Here is a 21,147-nt window from a genome sequence, read left to right on the forward strand (position 1 = left end):
CTAATGACCTCTATCAAGCAAATCCAATGGTCTAGGCACAGAGCTCATTTTTATCAACCTCATGGCAGCAGTGACACAATGAATGGCTCCCTTCTTCAAATACGTTCTGCACTTGGCTTCTGGGATTCCACACCCTCCCTGTGGTCCTCCTACTTCACTGACTATTCTTTCCCAATTTCCTCAACTGGATCCTCCTCCTATTTTTCTCTGTAACAGAGCCCTAAGCTCAACTCCCTGCCCCCTTCTCTTCTCCCATTATCTGTACTTACTCCCTTAATGATCTCATCGGCTCTGGCAGGCTTAGATACATCCACATGCTACAGAGTCCTAACTGTGTGTTTTCATTCTCCAACACATTCCTGACTCAAGATTCCTGTTTCTAATATCCTAGGAGACACCTTCAGCAGGTCCACAAATGCATTCTCGATGTCTCCTCCCAAAACTTACATCTCTGCCAGTGTCGCCCAGCTCAGGAAATGGCACCACAATTCACCCGGCTGCCCAAGCTAAGATCCTCTGAGGCTTCCTTGGCACTTTCTCTCATGCTCTCACATCTAACTTGACAGGGATTCTTCTCAGCTTCACATTAAAAAATACTCCAGACTCTGACCACTTCTTCTCTCTTCCAGCACATCGCCCTAATCCAGGCCACCCTTACTTCTCACTCAGAATGTTGAAATAACCTCCTCCATGGCCTCCTGCCCCCACTCTTGCCCCATGTGAATGAAAAATGCCACCTGCCATGTCAGTAAACAAAGGATATTGCAGCCATCAAGCCGTCACATTACAACCACCCAGACTGTAATCCCTGAAGCAACTCAGGATGGAAACAGGATGCCCACCATCAAGCCCTCAGCCACTGCAGCCGCCCCCAGTGATGTACCCTGAGGGGACTCAGGATGAGAAAACACAGGACACTGGCCCCAGATAGCTGAGGTGCATATCAAAGGAATGATTTCAATGAGCCTGGACTCTTGCATCTTCCCATACATAGAAAAGCACTAAATCCCTTAACTTGAGATGTCTTGTTTTCTTTAATGAACGGTAATCTTTTGATGTTTGGACTCCCTGACCTTTGTTGCAAAAACCCCTCTATATCCTGGCCCCTCCCTCACCTCTTCCGAGCAGTCCCTTAGAGCTCTCTGAGACACTGCCTTCCAGGCTTGAAGTCCTCAGAAAGTCCGCCGAATACAACATAATTCTCAACTTTTAGGCTGTGCATTTTTTCAGTTGACACATATAATCTGCTGTCCACAGAATATTCATATTTATCTTTCTAAATAGTAAGTCAGACCACGTCACTCCCTTTCTGCAGGCCCCCTCATGGATCCATCACACTTGGAGTGAATCCCACTGAGTCGGCTCAACAGCACCACCCCCATCTCCTGGCAGTGCTTCAGCTCCAAGCTGGCCACCACTTTGTCACCTCTTCAGACTCCTTTCTTTGACATCTCTCTCAGAGAGGCTCACCTGTATATTTAACCCCTTTTCCATGCAACACGGGTGTGAAAGGTGCCAGCACACTGCCACTTTGAAAGTTGGCTGCATTTTTTTGTATTAAATTTGTCAGCAAACCTCTCTCAGGGACTGAACAAGCTCCCTTCTATCCTGATGGTTGGGGTGTTGGTGGTTTAACATGAGGCCTGTGGTTCTTTCTTGCCTTGAAAATTATTGACGCACAGTATAAACCTTCCCATGCTTCATGGAAAGAGTTAACATCTTGTGATAAAGTCTCTCAGGAGATACTTTTTTTGGGCGACAATTATTTAACATTCAAAAGTTATTACCGCATGTTTATTTACTGTGATAAATATGCTGACTTACCTGTAAAAATTTGCCTAAGTTGCTTTAAAGTGGTTTTGCTTTATGTTTCCTTAATTCATAAATATCCCTAAAATTCTCTTGAACCTTAGAGGATATTTGTTTAAGTCAGATTATAAGTATACTCCAGTGCATATATTCTGAGGAAAATAACATCACCTTTAGAAAGATCTTTAACTTGAAAACTTTAAGGCACGAAGGGGAAAAAATAAAAGGATTTCTGAGCCCATATATTCACTGATATTGAGAACTCACTGGGCAATTTTTTAATGTAGCAAAGATGTATGCAGTTGTGAAGATACCTAAAAGGAGACTAGAACACTACTTCTATCGACCAAGCTAGCCTTAATGAGGCCCTCAGCTTGACTAAACTTTAGCGGCCTTCCTCCCAAGTCTACACCCCTGATTTCCCTTTTCCTACAGCATTTACTTTAGAAAACTGAAAATCAACCGTAAATTCTTTATCTGCCCCTTTGAGATGTAAATCTTTTTAAAAGCTTCTTGCCAGTTTTACAACCCAGGTCTTTCTCCAGGACCTGAGAGCCATCCCATTGAAATGGAACCATTAAGGAAACAGCACCCCAAAATCCATTAAGGAAACAGAGGAGATGACCCTAACTTGGACAGGTGCCAAGTAGCAAACACAGATGGTCTAACCTTGAGGAAGACGTTTGCCATGCTCAGGAATAACTCCATTTGCTCCTCCCATTGATCAATCTCCCCTTAAAGTCCTCCAGTACTTTTCTCCCAGCTCACCCAGCCCTCAGGAGGCCTCCCTCCCCCTGTTTCAGCTGTGTAGAGTTGAGCCTCTCTCCCCTATTACAATAGTCTTGAGTAAAGTCTTCCCTGCCTGTTGAATTTTGCCCAGTGCAATGTTACATTGACCCTATAATCCCAGTACTGGAGATGACTAAGCTTTCAGTACTCACAGGCTTACCATCTTGACCAGGTTGTCCAGGGTATCCAGGGTTCCCAGGCTGTCCAGGGTCACCCTAGAGAGGAAAAAAAGTTCTCAGTCCAAAACAACCAACCACACTGATTCAGCCAGAGTCCATCAAGGTTCAAAGCCAATTCCATTATTTGCAGCTTTTTGTATATTGAAAAACAAACAAACAAAAAATAAACAAACAAAGATGGAAATCCCAAAATAGGGTTAGAAAAATGCTATCATATCTACCTTAAAAATTAAAGGCTTTTTATTATGTAAAACTTTCAAGGATTTAATTCTGTGAGCACAACAGGTATAACAAGGAAAGTACTTTTCACTGATGTAAAACATCAGTATTTATAGCAAGAGACATTTTTAGAATTCTGAACAAACTGTGCAATGTCAGAACAACTATGGTTTCAACGACAGTAGTATTTCACTCAGAAATCTATAGATTTAATTCTATTCTAGATGTTACACTACAGATATCCATGACCTATGATATAATAATTCAATTGATAATTATTTTTTAATATGATATCACTTACAGGTGGAATCTAAAATATGACACCAATGAACTTATCTATGAAACAGGAACAGACTCACAGATATAGATAGAGGACAGACTTGTGGTTGCCAAGGGGAACGGGGGTGGGGGAGGGATGGATTGGGAGTTTGGAATTAGCAGAAGCAAACTATTAGATATAGAATGGATAAACGACGAGGTCCTACTGTATAGCACAGGGAACTGTATTCAATATCCTGTGATAAACCATAATGGAAAAGACTATGAATAAGAATGTGTATATATATGTGTGTGTGTGTATATATATATATATATATATATATATATATATATATATGTTTCATTGAATAAGTTTGCTGTATAGCAGTAATTAACACAAAATTATAAATCAGCTATACTTCAATAAAAAACAAGAATAATTTCTACCTTAAAAAAAGTATTTTTTTAAAAAACAGCCCATAGGCTATATGATCTTCCATGTGGGACTCAAGTTTACAGCTGCACAACAGTTATTTCTTTCAGTCCAGTCAGTGTGTCTCTGCCTATATTTATAATCTCATTTTAACATAATGATAAACTTCTAGATTTGAATATTTTCATGAAAGTGAGGCCCAAGCCAAAGAACTCTGCCCAACCCCCAGATTCCCTGAGTACATTTCACACCTAAAAACGGACCTTTGTCCTCACAAACCAGAGACCTTCAAGGAACATTATTCCATACAGCCTGGCAACGAGCCCAGGCCCAACGGTCAGTACTGACCAATCAGATGGTCACCACCCATGAAAAAAGGCAATGAAAGCAACATTTTTCGTGAAGTGAGGGTGTTTTATAATTTAATTCTAAGAAATACTTCAAAAAATAATATGAGGGAATTCCCTGGTGGTCCAGTGGTTAGGATTCTGTGCTTTCACTGCCGAGGGTGCAGGTTCGATCCCTGGTCGGGGAACTAAGATCCCACTAGCTGAGGGGTGTAGCCAAAATAATAATAATAATAGTTGTAGTAATAATAATAATATCATATCCATGTATTATGGAGTCCATGAGGTCCACATGCGGTATCTCCCCTAAAAACATCACGTCTCGGCCATCAGTATTGGTAAACTACTACAGACAGACAACTGATTTCAATTCAGTGCTTCATATCTACTTCAAGAAATCATTCACACATACCACAGTGATTATACATTAACTAAACACCAGTGCTAAGGGTACTTGCACAGAGCCAAATATGCTGATCTGAAATTCTACTTCAGGCTACTGGCGAGGGAGGTTTGTTCCTGAAACATAACAGGAAAAATGGAAAGAACTGTGTGAACTCTATCAAGGAACCAATGAAGAAAGGATGGGTTTTTCACCTACGATTGCCCAAGAGGTTTAGCTTGTGGAAAGGTTGAGAAGAAGGGAAATGCCATTTTTAAAAGAGATCGAAAAAGAATAGCTGTAAATCCAGGGAGAAAAATAACACAGGAACATGTAATTTCTTGCTGAAGAGGTACAATTTGTAATTCTAATCCAAAGACACCCAGTGTCAGCTGGACATTAAGGGAGCAGCATTCCTGTGCTCTAGGGTATTACAATTTTTTTTTTTTTTTTTTTTTTTTTTGCGGTACGCGGGGCTCTCACTGTTGTGGCCTCTCCCGTTGCGGTGCACAGGCTCCGGACGTGCAGGTTCCGGACGCGCAGGCTCAGCGGCCATGGCTCACGGGCCCAGCCGCTCCAGGGCATGTGGGATCTTCCCAGACCAGGGCACGAACCCGTGTCCCCTGCATCGGCAGGCGGACTCTCAACCACTGCGCCACCAGGGAAGCCCCTAGGGTGTTAGATTTTTTTCTTCTTATTTTGAGAGGTTCCACACTAATCTCTGGCCTCCCTGCCATTTTTATTTAACCATGTTCAGATTGGCCTCACTGCCTTTTAACAGATTCGATCTTTTTTTTAACTTCTGGGAAGACTCTTTCTTTTCCATTTGAGTTAATATAACAAAATTTCCAATCACTGCACCTTCCTTGTTACTGCATTTTCTCCTGATGTCTTTTTCTACTGAAATGCTACAGCAGCTCCCATATCACTGATCATTTATTCATAACAAGAGTTTTCTCAAAATTTTCCCTTGATGGGTCTTCATTTATCATTTGGATTGAGACTCCTTGAAAACATGGTCAATATTTTCTCCTTTTTTGGACAATGCTGGGTACCAAGTAGAAGTTCAATAACTATTTGCTGACTATTTCCAATCAGATCCAATCTCCTGTTAACGACCTCTTTACTTGCAGAATATTAATTATCAGCAAAATCTAGGACATCAAAAGGATCTGAGAGGCTTTAACTTCTACAATGATGAGGCTGAAATAAAACTTTGGCATGAGAAGAAACGGGATTTGTGTTTTTATGCTGCATAAAAGTACAAAATATACTTAACAATAATATTTTAAATGAATCAAAACTAAGTTTCCAAGGGAAAAAAATCACCCACAAGATAAATCCAGTGTGACTTCTTAAGGCACAGGTCAACAGCCCCAAGATGGAAAATAATCTCTTTTGCAGGTTCTATTATTTCTAGTAGGTTTTACTGGTTATTTTGACTATTGTCCTACTGGTTTATTTGCAAAAACTCGGGTAGGTTTGCTGTTGTTGGAAGAATAAAGTAAAACCCTAACTGATTTTCGAAGAGAAGCCCAATTAGAATAAAAATTCAATTTTATTACTGTAATAAAACCAACTTTTATTGACTATTTATTATATGCTAAGCACTGCTCTAAGAGATTTACATGTATTAAATTACTTAATCCTCACAATAACCCCACGAAGCAGGTAATTTTACTGCTCCCATTTTACATATAAGAAAACTGAGACCCAGGAAGGTTAGGTGACTTGCCCAAGGTCACAAAGCAGCAGTAGAGATGGGAACTCAGTCAATTCAGCTCCAGACTCCATGCTCCTAAACACTGCTCCCTCTGCCCACATCAAAATGCATACACTGATCAGAACCCAACCCAGGGAGAGCTAGCAAATTTAACATGGAAAACATTTTCCAAATACATCAAATTAGACATATGACCTATAATTATATAACTGTGACTAAATTCTCAATCTGCTTTCTTCTAATTTAGTTGAAACATTTGCAATTTAAAAAAATAAGTATTCAGCTGAAAAGCAATTCTTACTTATGATGAATTGATTTTGTGCCACAGGATTTCTGAGTTGCTGACAGCAATGGAAACATCATGGACTAAGTTAAAACATCCCTGCACATGGCCTTGCAAGTGTGCAAATATGAATAATTAAAGTGAGAAACAGTAATGCTTTCAAAAGTAAGCTAATATTTTAAGTTGCTCACCTAAAACAAATATCTCCTAGGTCCAAATCCCATGTTTTCAAGCTCTCTTCTCAAAATGCTTGTGCCTTCAGACTAACTACTGGCCTCCACAAAAGTATCTGACCTAAGACCTATTCCTTTCTCCAAAACCAACCTCTCCCCTCCCTCTCTTCAGCTAGAAGGAATCCACTTAGTTTGGGAAAATTAACATAAAAATGTGAATGCCCAATGGCTTCTGAAATTTTCCAAAGGCTTTTGTACTTTAGACAGAGGCTACTTTGATAATCCAAAGGAGTCTCTAATCAGAAGAATTATCAGAGTGGAAACAAAGGGCATCAATATAGTTGTAGAAAGAATGGTATTTCAGAGAAAATAAGTTATTAAGAAATTGCTCCTTCCTAAAAAAAGGGAAAAAAAGGCTTTCTTTCCACTTCTGCACTCATAGATCTAACATTTAAGATTAGATCAAATGTGGGGAGTTTGTCCCCATAAATGTTCTTCCAGCTATGAAGTGGGAGAAGAAGCTGCCATTTGCATGCATAGGTCTTTTGGAAGGGAGCTGTTTGTAAATTGGGGATTGCCTGGATCTTTCACATAGAACAAAGGTATTCCATATAGGTTCATCAGGAGGAGGGGTGAACCTTATTTCTTCAATGATTTCATAATTTTTAAATAAAAAATATATTATTATTAAGCACTGTGCTAGACAGTGGAATTCCAAAGGAGAATTTAGTTTGTATTAACCTTCGTTGTGAAGTGTTTGCATATAAAAATCATTCCCAGAGAGTCATTAATTTAATCACTCCTTTTGACATTAAGGACACAGGATAAATAAGCCAGCCTCATACAGGGGCTCACAGCCCCATGACAAATATATTTTTCTATGCATATTAAAGAGTTATAATGCCATGAAAAGTCCAAGTATGGGATACCTTAGTTAATTTAACCTGGTTTTGCAATAGGCATGTCATATTTGTTGGAAATTGAGAGAACTTGAAGCAGATGACCGACTTTATCTTAAAATAAGCACTTACCCACCTATCCACACACAAATTTCTCCTCTGTTTCAGTTTCATGACCAAACTCTCAGCTCCGAGAACCCAGTTTCTGGCTAATGGGAAGACTAGCTTCTCCTGCACAGGTAAGTCTGCTTGATGGAAATCTGTAAAACTTTCCAGAGAGCATCTCACAAAAACAGCCAATACGTCTCAGTTGGATCTATAGTAAAATCCATTCATCTGTTTTAGTTCTGATTCTGTTGAACTAATTAAAACTCTATCAATTTCCCAGGGCAGAAATTCTTTAAAGGAAGAACAACTCAGGGTGTTGCTAGGGATTCTGTTTTTCACATGCAGGTCTCCAATGTGGGTAAGGAACCACCTCCAGGGGAAAGAGCCCTAAAAGGATGGAAGAGTGTGTGTGTGTCCTGTCCTCCTGCCAGATTTTCTGAAGAAAATGGAAAGCAGATTAAGAAGGCACGCCAACTTGAAGATCTGTGGAAAACTGCAATTTCACTTAAAGTAGTAGGTGGCAGTGGGGCTAGATGATGACTAAGAAAAGAGAATGAAAATGAGGAACACATGAAACTTGGAAATACTGAAAATCAGAGGCTTTCCCAGATAAGACAAAGGATGTGCTAAAAATTTGCTATAGAAACATACAGGCATAAAAATTGGTGTCACTTCAAGATGCCTAATGGATCACTAATGATGAATCAGGAAACATGAGAGGCAACAGGTGCCCCACACCTGGAAGTGGACAGCCCCTTAGAGTCCCTGGGGGTGGCCTGAGGGGCTGGAAGGTCCTCTGGGCTTAGAGAAGTCAGATGTCATAGGACTCTGATCTCTTGCAGATCAAATCATTTCTATGTATAACAACCCAAGTTGAATAAGCTGTATAACTATGTTTCAAAAGATAGTCTGCTGGTAGGTCACACCATGCTGCCTTGTAAGGTAAATTCTCCCAGAAACATCTTATAGGTATTTTTCCTTTGTATCAGGCATCCTAAATAACATGGTTACTTTAATAGAAGAACACTTGGATTAACTTTCCTAAAGGCAATCTAAAAATTGTTTACAATAGTAAACTGATTATAATGTAATGAAGTCAAGTTCCAAGCCAAACAGACTTACTTTGAATGAAGTATTGAATGTATTCTTTTATTTCTTTTTTTTTTAAGATTTGTTTTTTGATGTGGACCATTTTTTTTGGAAGTCTTTATTGAATTTGTTACAATATTGTTTCTGCTTTATGTTTTTGGTTTTTTGGCCCCAAGGCATGTGGGATCTTAGCTCCCCGACCAGGGATCAAACCTACACCCCCATATTGTAAGGCGAAGTCTCAACCACTGGACCACCAGGGAAATCCCATTCTTTTAATTCTTAAATTGCATTTCTTTCTTGATTTTAACAACTAGGTTTGAAGTAGGTTATGAACTATCAACTGAAAATAGATGGGGAAACATGCACAAAAGTTAGGAAGAATCCGACTCTCAGATTACCAGTCTAAAAACTGAAAATTTTTAGTTGTGATGATTAAAACTCTCAGAAAATTCCACCTAAATGAACATTACAACTCATATTTAACAGAATTTATTATGGTCACTTCAAGTAATAGGTGAGCAATACACAAAACATTCTTTCTGGCTAGGAAGTCATACTTGCTTTCAAGTTAGTCATTATTTTTATCTAGATGATATTTTTAAATAATATTAAATAAACAAGATTTATCTATAGTGGACAAACCACTTGACATCTCAGTATCTTAGGCTATGTCTAAGTGATGCCACGATTAGTATCAACTTACTTTAAAAACTTTAGTCATTCATATTTAATAACACAGAAACATAGTCAGAGTATTTGTTATGTTAAAAAGTGACTAGTTTTAAAATAGTATGCACATCATGGTTCCAATCATATACAAATGTGTACACAGATGAATATATGTTTTCATATATATACACACACAAATAACACATATACACACAAATAATATATATACAGATACACACACAAATAAATATGTAAATGTAACTGGGAGATATGCATGTATGAATATGACTAAAAGTAATTATTACATGATTAAGTAAAATAAATAAATCAATACACATGCACACACATACACACACTTGCCTCTCTTTTTAGAATTGGACATCAAACACAACATTCCAACCAACTTTAAATTTTTTACTTCATTTTTCTATCTGAAAATCATTTTGACAGAATAAGCATTTAGACATTTAAGAATTTAGAACGTATTTTAACAAATGACCTTTCTTCATTTTTTACCAGGTTGTAAGGAGGTATCATTCTTGGGATACAGTAGTGGTATTAGGGGAAAAAACAAACAGACAAACAAGCAAACAAATAACACTCCCTCACTTTATGTGGTATCAGTTTTAGGTTCAAAGGCAATTACAGATTAGAAACACTTTTTTAAAAAATCACTAAAATTCACATTTTAAACTATTCTAAGGTATTAGGCAGACATTTCACAACAGAGTCAATGGTGATTAGGAATTTGGTGTCTACTCAGCTCTTATTTGTGTGTTTTATCAAAAGTAGCATGTTAGGTATTACTCACTTTGGGGCCTTGTAGTCCTGGTTTTCCTGGAGGACAAATACAGGGAGCTGCCGTTGAACCAACATCACTGGGACCATTGAAGCACTAAAAGACAAAAATGGAGATAAAGGCACATGGCAAGACATACATATGTGCACATATGGCTGTGTATGTCTGTATGTGTGGGTGAAATGGTAAAGATATCTTATATTTACTGTCCAATTTTATTTAGTCCAATCCAGTAAGAAATTCAGAATCACAAAAAAGCTATGAATACTAGATACATTCAAACTACATAAAAATGGGTTCTATTTATCTAACATACTTACAATTGTTGGAAGGAAGTTAAACAGTCCTACAATGCAAATACTACCTTAAGGAGAATAATAGTATCCAGGCCTACCTCACCGTTCTGAAAGAAAAACAACAACAAATGTGTTTTAAGACATGTTTCTAATTAAATCTCTAAATGATCTTCCTAATTTACAGATATTTCCTTGTCCAGGGTAGAGATAAATGAAGTATCAAAACCAGCAAGAGCTAAAACATTTGCTTGCAACGATCCTAAAACATTACCTATTTATGTTATTCCCACATTTATAATAGGATAAAGGAAGGAAATTAGCAATGATGGAGAGTGTGCTTGGTATAACGGCCACACAGGAACAAAAATACCTCAAGGTGGGGTTTATACGCTCTCTTGAACTTTCTGGGAATCACTTAAGAACCAGAGAAAAAGCCAAAACACATCTAAGCAAGTCGCAAACTGCATGCATTCAATTTATTTATTTTTTTTGCAGTACACGGGCCTCTCACTGTTGTGGCCTCTCCCATTGCAGAGCACAGGCTCTGGACGCGCAGGCGCAGTGGCCATGGCTCACGGGCCCAGCAGCTCCGCGGCATGTGAGATCTTCCTGGACCGGGGCACAAACCCGTGTCCCTTGCATCGGCAGGCGGACTCTAAACCACTGCGCCACCAGGGAAGCCCCCCTCCATTCATTCAATTTTATGCAATTTACTTTAGAAAAGCTTCTTACTAAACCATCTATTTCTTACTGAATGACACACAATTTTAAAATAGGTTAATAATCTTTCCAAACAATAACAGATTAGATCAGAAAATGAGAAGGTGGCAATGAAGATGAAAAGGGTAAACGAGCCTGAAAAAGTCATACCTGAGAGTGAGGAAGGAGCCATAAAAACACAGAAAAAGCGGATGTGAGAACACAGAATCTACAATCTCACTCTATGCTTCTATTATACGGGGGGTCATAGTCATGGCATAACATCAGTGGATAAATAGCAATAAATCAAGTATGTACAATGGACTCTCAAAATGAAATAACTTCTTAACGCTTTTAGGAGAGATTTATATTCCAAGTTATAAGTAACTAAAATAAATATTATGGTGTTTAAACAACTACTTAAGTAGAAAATCAAGAATGAATCATTTCTAGAAGCTTCCATCTTTGATTTTATTACAGATCCTTCAAATGTGCTGCTCTATGTCCTCAAATTTTCAGAATATGGATCCATAATTTATTCAGTTTGATAGGAAATAAGAAAATGTTGACAGCATGACTATACAAATGAAAAGAACTACGTAGGGTTCAAATATGACTGGAAATCCACATTGTCAAAAAGTTTTATGACATTTTACCTTATTTTCACTAGCAACAATATACTGTTTCTTGCCCAGGGGAAAAGGGATTGATCTCACACACACACACACACACACACACACACATACTCACACACGTATATGATCAGACTCTATAACATTTTAGCTTATAATCTTTTTCTTCCTAACGCATTAATGAAAATAGCTAAATAAATAGAAAGTTGCTTATATCCTAGAACTATAAGAAAATCCTACTTGGGTGGCAACAACAACAAAAAGAAAAATTTATACTCATTATGGTTTGAGAAAACGTGCTAGTAAACAGGAAAATGAATAATTTTCCATTCTTCAGAATTGTGCCACGTGAGGTATTTCACCCACACATTTAATAAAGTATAGAAATGTATTTTACTTACTGGACATTCAGACAATGAATTCTATGTTTTTCTAGAGCAGGTCTATCCCTGCTTCACTTGAGTAGTGGAACAATCAATCTGAGATGAGAAAATATTTCCCGTGGTCTTCCATTTACACTTGTACACATTATAATTTTATTTCAATTATGAACCTCAAAATATGTTTTAATCAGTGTCATTTTATTTGCATTGACAATGAAGAAACAAACTAACTCTAAATGTTAAATTAAAGCTCGTATATTATCTGCGTTTTATTTCTTGCTTTGAAAGTACTGAAGCAACACTTAGGAAAATATAATTCATCCTACTCACAAATCCAGGAATCTCACATGCTGTCTCCCGGCTGTTCTGCTCTGGGTCACAGTAGATTCGTAACTTTTGGACATCAAACTAGAAACATAAAAGCAATCAAGTTAAAGTTGAGGCCCAAGCAAATTGTTTTATAAAAGCAACTCACATACACAGAAGCAGCCAGTGTAGTTAGCAATCATATAAAATATAGATCGAAACACTTAGCTTCGTTAACGATAAAAATACAATAAGCAATATACATACAAAATTTAAATACTTAACATATAGTGTAAAGATGTGACGCAACAAAACTCCTAAGAAAAACTTCCCTAGCACCAAAAACAAACCTCTGACTTCTTTGGGAAACCCAGTGGAGCTTCTGTGGTATCCTTCTATTAAGAGCTCATCTAGACGGCATTTCCTAGACAACTTAAAAGCTTTCCCAGGCTTTCTGTGTTTACCCTACATCTCTCCACATCCCTGATTGCATAGAGTCGGGTCAAGAAACCATCTTTAGTTTCAGAGATTTAGTTCTTGGCACGGAGTATTGTGTGATGAGTAAGCCCAGCACCTGTCACTATTTAAATATTTACTACAATTTGACGTGTAACATTAATACATAGAGACCATATGTGTAATCCTACATTTGAATATGACACAGTCTTCCCTTAATAGAAACAGAGTAGGAAAGACATACCTTTTCAAATAAAGGATTTTTCAAGAAATGGCTATCTTTTACATACACACTTCTCAACCCGCACACAGATATTCTAGTTTAAAGAGATACCAAAATAGTCACCGTTTTGTTTATGAAGAACACTGACATGCATTAATCTAATTTTATCCTCACAGCTGCAAAGAAATTTTTACAGCCCCCAATCACAGCTGTAATCCTTTCCCAAATTCATGATATATTCTATGCTTCTCCTGGGAAATATGAAATTGATGGTCCATAAGAACATAGATTCTACCCTGCACCTAGGGGAACAAATTTCTAAGAATTATTATATTGTTTGATTTTTCATTTTCATACACACACACAAACACACAATTTCACTAATGAACTGACCACATTTTCATTAAGTCTCTTAAAGGAATTAAGTTAAATACAGTTAAATGGAATAAATACTATCACCAAAGCTCCATTTTATATAATACGAAAAGCAGATCATTTTTATCCACCTGAACGGTTTCTTCTTTCCCAGAGTATTTTCCAATTTGGGTTTGCCCACTGATGAACATCCCTAAAACTGGATGTAAGGGCTTGTTTTCAATTTGTTGATCATCAATATACAGAGTTACATCTTGTTCAGTTACTAAGAGACGAATTTGATGCCAGCCTTCATCAAATAATGTCTGTAGGAAGAAAATACAGCAGATTCATAAATAGAGTTCCAAACAATCTTTTCGTTTCTTTGTTTCTATTCTGTTGTCATCAAGTGTAAATCCATACCACCCAGATTGATCGTATCATATTCTAACTCACCCTGACCCAAGCTGGGTCTCAAAGGCCACCCAGCAATTATTTTAATCCCTAGCTGCATTTCCATTTCACATCTCAAAGTGGCTGTACCAAAGTATTTACTGAAACAACTCCCTCAAGGTCACAGATAAGTTCCTAATGTCCCAATCCAAGTGGCTTCTTTCATTCCCTCATTTTATTTACTTCATGGCAACTGTGGACCCTGTAACTAGTCCATCCACATTGATGGTCTCAGCTTCCATGATTCAAACCATCTTGATCACCTTCATTCCTTCTTCTACAACTGTCCATTCTCTATCTCTTTGAGGGTTCATTTTCCTCAACCTGCCTTTTAATGAGGGCATTCCCCACAGGTCGGTCCTTGACCTTTTCCATTCTCCCCTTGATGATCTCATTCATTCCAACAGTTCAGTTATAACTTTTATGGAATATCTCCCATATCCACATTGACAGCCTGGACCTCTTTCTCACATATGGTACCTATAATTCTAACATTGGCTAGAATAATTTTGCCAGGAGTTTCACAGTCAGTCTGACAGAGTATGTAACAAAATGAACTTGAACTATCCCCCAAACTTTCTTCCTCTCCCGATTTCCCTGGGATAATAGTATCCTCAGTTTCTAAACCATACAAGTGCCTTTACCTCTTTCCCCTTCCCTCAGTTGCCATAACAAATAGATGCAAAATTCTACCAAGGATGTGTCTTAAACACGACTCAAATTCACTTCTCCATTGCCATAATTTAGACTCATAGATGTCTTGTTTTATTTGAATAATTTTCAAACACATCTCAATCCCTATCCCTTCCCTCTCCAAGCCAACCTTCTTACCTCTACTAGAATTAATATTATTAATTTCTGTATTCCTAGGACCTAGTCCAATTCCAGGAAAGAGTCAAAAGTATTCTTTACAAAAGAAGAAGGGAAAGAAGGAGAGGAGAGAGCTACTTTGACCATGACACGCCTGTGATCAAGACCTTTTGATGGAATCCCGTCATCCACTGATTGAAACGCAAAACCCTTTGTACGGTTCCCACGTCCATGCAAACTGAGTTTATACCTTTCTAGCTTTTGCTTTCATGTATCTTATACTCCAAACACAAGGGGCACCACGTTCTATTCTATAAATAAAAACCCTGCATTTCACCACACATAACTACTCAATAATGAACCATTGACTTCCGTGTCCTTCTCTCTCTCCAACAAAATCCTGTACATCCTTCAACCTACATTCCAAAAACCATCTCATTTATGAAGACTGGCCCACATTTTGTATTAGAATCCACTTTTCCTTCCACAGTCCACTAACTTTTCGTACTTCTTTTAGATACCAGAAGCACTGAATATCCCATTATAAATAAATTCCTTGAAGATTAGAAACATGCCTTATTCATTTGTCATTTCTTACAGAACCTAGCACATTGCCTTTAATGAAAATAGTAGACAACAATTTTTTTTAAAATGTATTCTTCTTACCAAATGAAGAAATTGGATAAATGCATAATTTCATGTACAGCCTTGTATATTTCCTAAATTATATAATGTAGAATTTGACTATCATAATTACAGTAATAATCAAAACGTAACTGATTTTATCATGGCATCTATTTTCTGAACACATTTGACTTGAAAAATACACTTTTGGTTTATGAATTTTGTTAAATATATGCTCCTTTTGGGAATATAAGCTGTCATCCAAATAAATGTGAATTCTGTACATACTTCCTACCTGTATTTAATGTTCTGACAAATATGAATTTATCTCAATATCCTGTAGGACATGGCAGTACAAAATAGACAAACACAGATTTTGAAAGTGACCAGACCTAAATTAAATTCCTGATGTCACCACTTACTAGCCATGTTACTTGGAAAGAGAATTTAATATCCTTGAACTTTGGTATTTTATCTTTAAAGTGAGAGCAATAGCTTCTTCCTTGGGTGATTATTATAATTAAATGTTCCTGGCACCTAGAAGCAGGTACTCAAAAATGTTAGTTCCTGCACCCCTTAATCTCATATGAATTAAAAAACAAATTTTCACTAAAAATAGAGTTGCCATATATGATCCAGAAATCCCACTCCTGGACATATATCTGGACAAAACTATAATTCAAAAAGGTACATGCACCCCTATGTTCCTAGCAGCACTATTTACAATAGCCAAGACATGGATGCAACCTAAATGTCCATCGACAGATGAATGGATAGAGACGATGTGGTACATATATACAATAGAATATTACTCAGCCATAAAAAAGAACAAAATAATGCCATTTGCAGCAACATGGATGGACCCAGAGATTAACATACTAAGTGAACTAAATAAGACAGAGAAGGACAAGTATCATACGATATCACTCATATGTGGAATCTAAAATATGACACAAATGAAATTATCTACGAAACAGAAACAGACTCACAGACACAGAGACCAGAACTGTGCTTGCCAAGGAGAAAGGGGGGTGGGAAAGGGATGGGCTGGGAGTTTGGGATTAGTAAATACAAACTATTATGTATAGAATGGATAAACAACAAGGTCCTACTGTATAGCACAGGGAACTGTATTCAATATCCTGTGATAAACCACAATGGAAAAGAATATGAAAAAGAATACGTATATATATGTATAACTGAATCAGTTTTCTGTACAGCAGAAATTAACACCACATTGTAAATCAACTCTACTTCAATTAAAAAAGAAACAAATATTCTTCCTTTGTTCCTTTTAGTCAATGAAGCAAAACTAAAATATGAAATCAATATTTTTTCAGTCAGGTTCAAATTATGGCTCTCCTCTCCCAAAACACACAAACCTGATGGTCATTCCCCGTGAATACCATAATCATACCCAAGCATCTTTACCTTAACTCGAGGGTCAGCAAAGTTGACCAGTTGTGAGCCATTAATGATGCTGGTTGTTGTAAATAATAAAGTTTTATCCACTCCATTTAAGGTAACTGCTATTTGTGGCCTTCCGTCAATGGTTAAAATTCTCCATAAATCCCACACTTTCTTGACCTTAAATCTCTGAGTGGAGACAAATACATATGACGGAGGAAGACCTTCTGGGAAAACGTTGCTGGAAAAAGAAGAACATGTATGAGCTTAAAGAATTCTCAACATGTCTACGGAAACATCAAGAAAACGCTGTATCAACATATAACGTTTACCTTGTGAGTTCTGATAAATCAACTTTTGATGTCACTTCATATCCTTTTATCCTTGTTGGTGAAAGCTGAATTCTTTTCTTAGCCTTTTTCTTTACACCCAAGCCTAAAAGAATATCAAACCCCTTCTCATCACGGGCTGCCACTGGAATTCGTGTTGGACAGACAGATTCTATAAAGCAAAAGCAAAAGGGGTAGAAGTTGATTAATCATGGGTTACTTCAACAAAAAGAAAATCAAGGGAGGAATATTAAAGAACATAGAATTATAAAATTTCTATATGCACACATATGTATGTAAATGCATTTCTGAGAAAACACGTGGGAGTGTATTTGGTATTTGAGAATGAAGTCTCAATTGTCTTCTTTCTCCCTAAAAGGGGATGAAAAAAAACAGAAATGTAAAAGGCACATTTGTTCATGGATTGTTTTAAGGGCAACACTATGCTGAAATTTACACTTCACTATTTTGAATATGAGGCAACCTAACACCTGGCCAGTAGGAGAGGGCTGGAGCAGGATTCGTGATTCTCATCCAAGATTTGCTGGTAGTCACGCACCCTTGAATAATGCTCTTAAATTTCTTGGATCTAGGAGATGAATTCTGATTGCTTTCTTGCATTCCCAGCATTTGAGGGGTAAGAAATGTGTGTTGTTCCCAATGTTCTTTCCAGTTCTAGCAGTTTATAATCCTACAGTTCAAATATCTTGGTTCTCTCACTCTGGAAAAAACTTAACTGTACATTTTTTCTGTTCATGGAAATTCTTCAAATGGGCCTATTATCTCATCTATGATTAATCAGATTATATATTATATTAATCACATTTATAAATGAATAAAGACTTTTTCCTTAAGAAGAATCATTAAGGTTTGCATTATACAGTCATTTTTTTTAATTTAATTTTATATTTTTATACAGCAGGTTCTTATTAGTTATACAGTCATTTATATAAATTATAAAAATGTGATACGCTTTTCAATTCTCTGGGAAACCAGTGTCTCAAATTATGTGGAAAATTCTGTTTGGTTGCCATGCTATTAAACTGTCATACTGTAGGAATGTTGCAATATTTTCAGATTCTTCCAAGGCCATCATATAACATACACATTGAGCCTGACTGCTTATATTTTATAGAGCAGCTAAGAGAATAAAAGAACAAACTCCACTAAAGGTACTTTAAGATAATCACTCTCTTACAAAACATTAAGAAAAGGGAAAAGTATCATATTTATAAAACAGTAAAAAGTAAAGAGATGAATTTTATTAGCCCAGTAATACTGTCATAACTTGTACCATAGACTATTAGAAATTAAATAAAGGTTTGATATAAATAAAATTAACTGTATTCCTGGGAAGGGAGGGGCATTTTTCCTCTTCAGGTCTGAGGATGCTGAGTTTTTGTTTGTTTGTTTGTTTTTTAAGTAGCTTTACTGAGGTAAATTGATACTCAGTAAACTAAACATAAAGTTTACCATCTGATTAGCTTTGCAATATGTATACACCTGTAAAACCATCACAACCGACAAGATAACGAACATATGCATCACCCCCAAAAGTTTCCTCATGTTCATTGCAATCTCTGTCTGTCACCATTCACTACCCCACTCCCATCCCCATTCTCAGGCACCACTGATATGCTTTCTGTCACTACAAATAAGTTTGAATTTCGTATAGTTCTATAAAAAATGGACGTATATTGTATGTACTCCTTCTCGTTTGGCTTCTTTCATTCAGCATGATTATTTTAGATCCACTCTGGTTGTGTGTTTCAGTAGTTCATTCTTTTTTGCTGCTGATTAGAAGTCCATTGTATGGATATATCACAATTTATCTGTATACTTATTGATGGACATTTGAAACATTAATATTGGAAATAAAATAAAGGTTTGATATAAATAAAAGTAGATGTGTTCCTGGGAAAGGAGGGGTATTTTCATCTTCAGGTCTGAGGATGCTGAATTTTGAAGGGACCTATTCAATCACATTCTTCTTCCTCTGGGAAGCTTAGAGCTAACTGATGGGAAGATACAGGAACCAGGCAAACAGAAGATGCTGGTTAGAGGCGTGATCCAGTGAGTCTGATGAGACTGTACACTGTAATTAACCACCCCCGCCTGGCAGCCCAGCAGGGCTGATTCAATCCCCACCCACCTCAGGAGCAGGACTGCCTGTTAAGTTCACATATGATCTAAAGAGGAAAGGGAACACCAGCTCCACAGACCTGCTTATCCAAAGGGAAGAACATCTAAGGCACTTCGCCAGCTAGGACCAGCTTCTTTGATCAAACTCCCTTATCCGAAAATGCCTCTTCTCATCAGTGGTAAAGAGTGAAAGAAGGTGGGGAGAGATCAGAAAAGTCAATCTATATACTCATTGCAGCATCGGTTTTAATTTTGAAGAATGAGAACCAAAGAGAAATTGCCTGAGTCAAGAAAAACGCCAATTCAGGTGAATTTTGAGCAGAAGAGTGACAAATCAGACTTCACTATTAAACCATCTTTGCATTTTGAAATAATCCCTATTCTGACAAATATTATTCCTTTACTACATTACTGGACTAGTGTTTTATTTAGCAAATCTTTTCATCTCTACTTAAAACTGAGATTTGTTATAATTTTAAAACTTTTTAATATAAAATCAAGATGACTTATTAAAAAAAAGTCAGTCTGGCTGAAGTCCCTCCACATGAAAACATAAGAAGCAGAAAATAAGTGTCCCAATAATACTGTATGACTGAGTTGAAATCATAAATCAATAAATTAAATTTTTCCTGTCATTATGATGCAGGGTTTGTTTCTAGCAGGGGGCAGGGTAATATAGAACAATAGGAGGCCTCACTTCAAATGCACTTGATTTAAAACTGCAAAAGAAAGAAGTTCAGCTGAAAAGAAAATGTGTTAAACATGACATCACATAAATATTCAGATTTGAATTGCTCCTCTGATTTGCTTTACAAAAGAGAAGTTATAAGATGGTAAACAAAGAGCTCCAACTGAAGACCAGAATCTGAGGTTTAGACCTCAGCCTCTCTCTTAACCTCTCATGAACCTCTCTGGCTTCTCATCTGTGACAAGAGAATAATAATCTCCTTCACAGGGATTTTTTTGGGATCAAATGTGATGAAGTATGTAAAAATGCTTTGTAACTTCAAAATAGCATGCAAGTGGGGGGGATAAAGCAAGTATTGTGTTCATCCTTTCTCTTTAATCAAATTTTTGCACTGTATTCTAATCCCCTGAATTGTATAGGAAACAGTGTGGCATGGTTCGTGAAATCAGGAATGTAAATTAACAATCACGTTACAGCCACATTTTCATTACCACTTAGTACATTTCATTAGGAGAAATGTATTTAGATAATTATATTTTCCTTTTTTTTTTTTGGCTTTCAATTTTTTTAAATTGTAAAATATACATAACATAAAATTTACCATTTTGACTATTTTTAAGCGTAAAATTCATTGCCATTAACTACATTCAAATGTTGTATAACCATCACCACTATTTCCAGAAAAGTTTTATTATTCAGAAACAGAAACTTTGTACCCATTAGACCATAACTCCCCATTCCTCTCTCCTCTCAGCCCCTGGTACACCCATAGTTTTTTGAAGAAATAATTTTTCTTCCAAATTTGCTCACCTACAAGAATAATAAAATACCCTTACACATGGAAACTGAAAAGTAAAATGTAGTTAAAATGCTCAAATACAGTTTGTATGTTTGCATATACCTCGCTATAGGAAACAGATAAAAGAAAGTTTCCATATATAAAAAGCTACTTTGATTGCCAACCAACAATTCTTCCACAAACTTCTAGGGAAACAGAGGTCAATAATTAACTTCCCTATTGTGTAGGAAAAAAGAAATCGATGTATAACTATACAAACACATACAGAGAGGGGAATGGATACTGGAATTAAAAACTGGAACTTGGAAGCTGTCATTTTAAGTACCAGGAAAATCAAATGGTAAGAGAGAGTCAGTTGGGACTTGCTATAACACATACAACAGG

General features: G+C 36.9%; 1 protein-coding gene across 2 annotated transcripts in view; it reads right to left on the minus strand.

Moving 5' to 3' along the window:
- COL21A1 (collagen type XXI alpha 1 chain) overlaps nucleotides 1-21,147 on the minus strand; it is a 127,454-nt gene that overhangs the window by 89,967 nt on the left and 16,340 nt on the right. The window contains exons 3-9 of one of the 2 annotated variants that reach the window (XM_029243161.1): nucleotides 17,138-17,306; nucleotides 16,830-17,046; nucleotides 13,664-13,837; nucleotides 12,503-12,580; nucleotides 10,557-10,565; nucleotides 10,175-10,258; nucleotides 2,751-2,813 (exon numbers count right to left, since the gene is read on the minus strand). In XM_029243161.1, the coding sequence (XP_029098994.1) occupies nucleotides 2,751-2,813; nucleotides 10,175-10,258; nucleotides 10,557-10,565; nucleotides 12,503-12,580; nucleotides 13,664-13,837; nucleotides 16,830-17,046; nucleotides 17,138-17,306 (794 nt within the window). The remainder of the gene's footprint in view (nucleotides 1-2,750; nucleotides 2,814-10,174; nucleotides 10,259-10,556; nucleotides 10,566-12,502; nucleotides 12,581-13,663; nucleotides 13,838-16,829; nucleotides 17,047-17,137; nucleotides 17,307-21,147) is intronic. The other variant, XM_029243160.1, reaches the window with a different exon arrangement.

The sequence above is a fragment of the Monodon monoceros genome, unplaced genomic scaffold (genome assembly GCF_005190385.1).
Source record: "Monodon monoceros isolate NGI ecotype Baffin Bay Population unplaced genomic scaffold, NGI_Narwhal_1 Super_Scaffold_3, whole genome shotgun sequence".
Lineage (NCBI taxonomy): Eukaryota > Metazoa > Chordata > Mammalia > Artiodactyla > Monodontidae > Monodon > Monodon monoceros.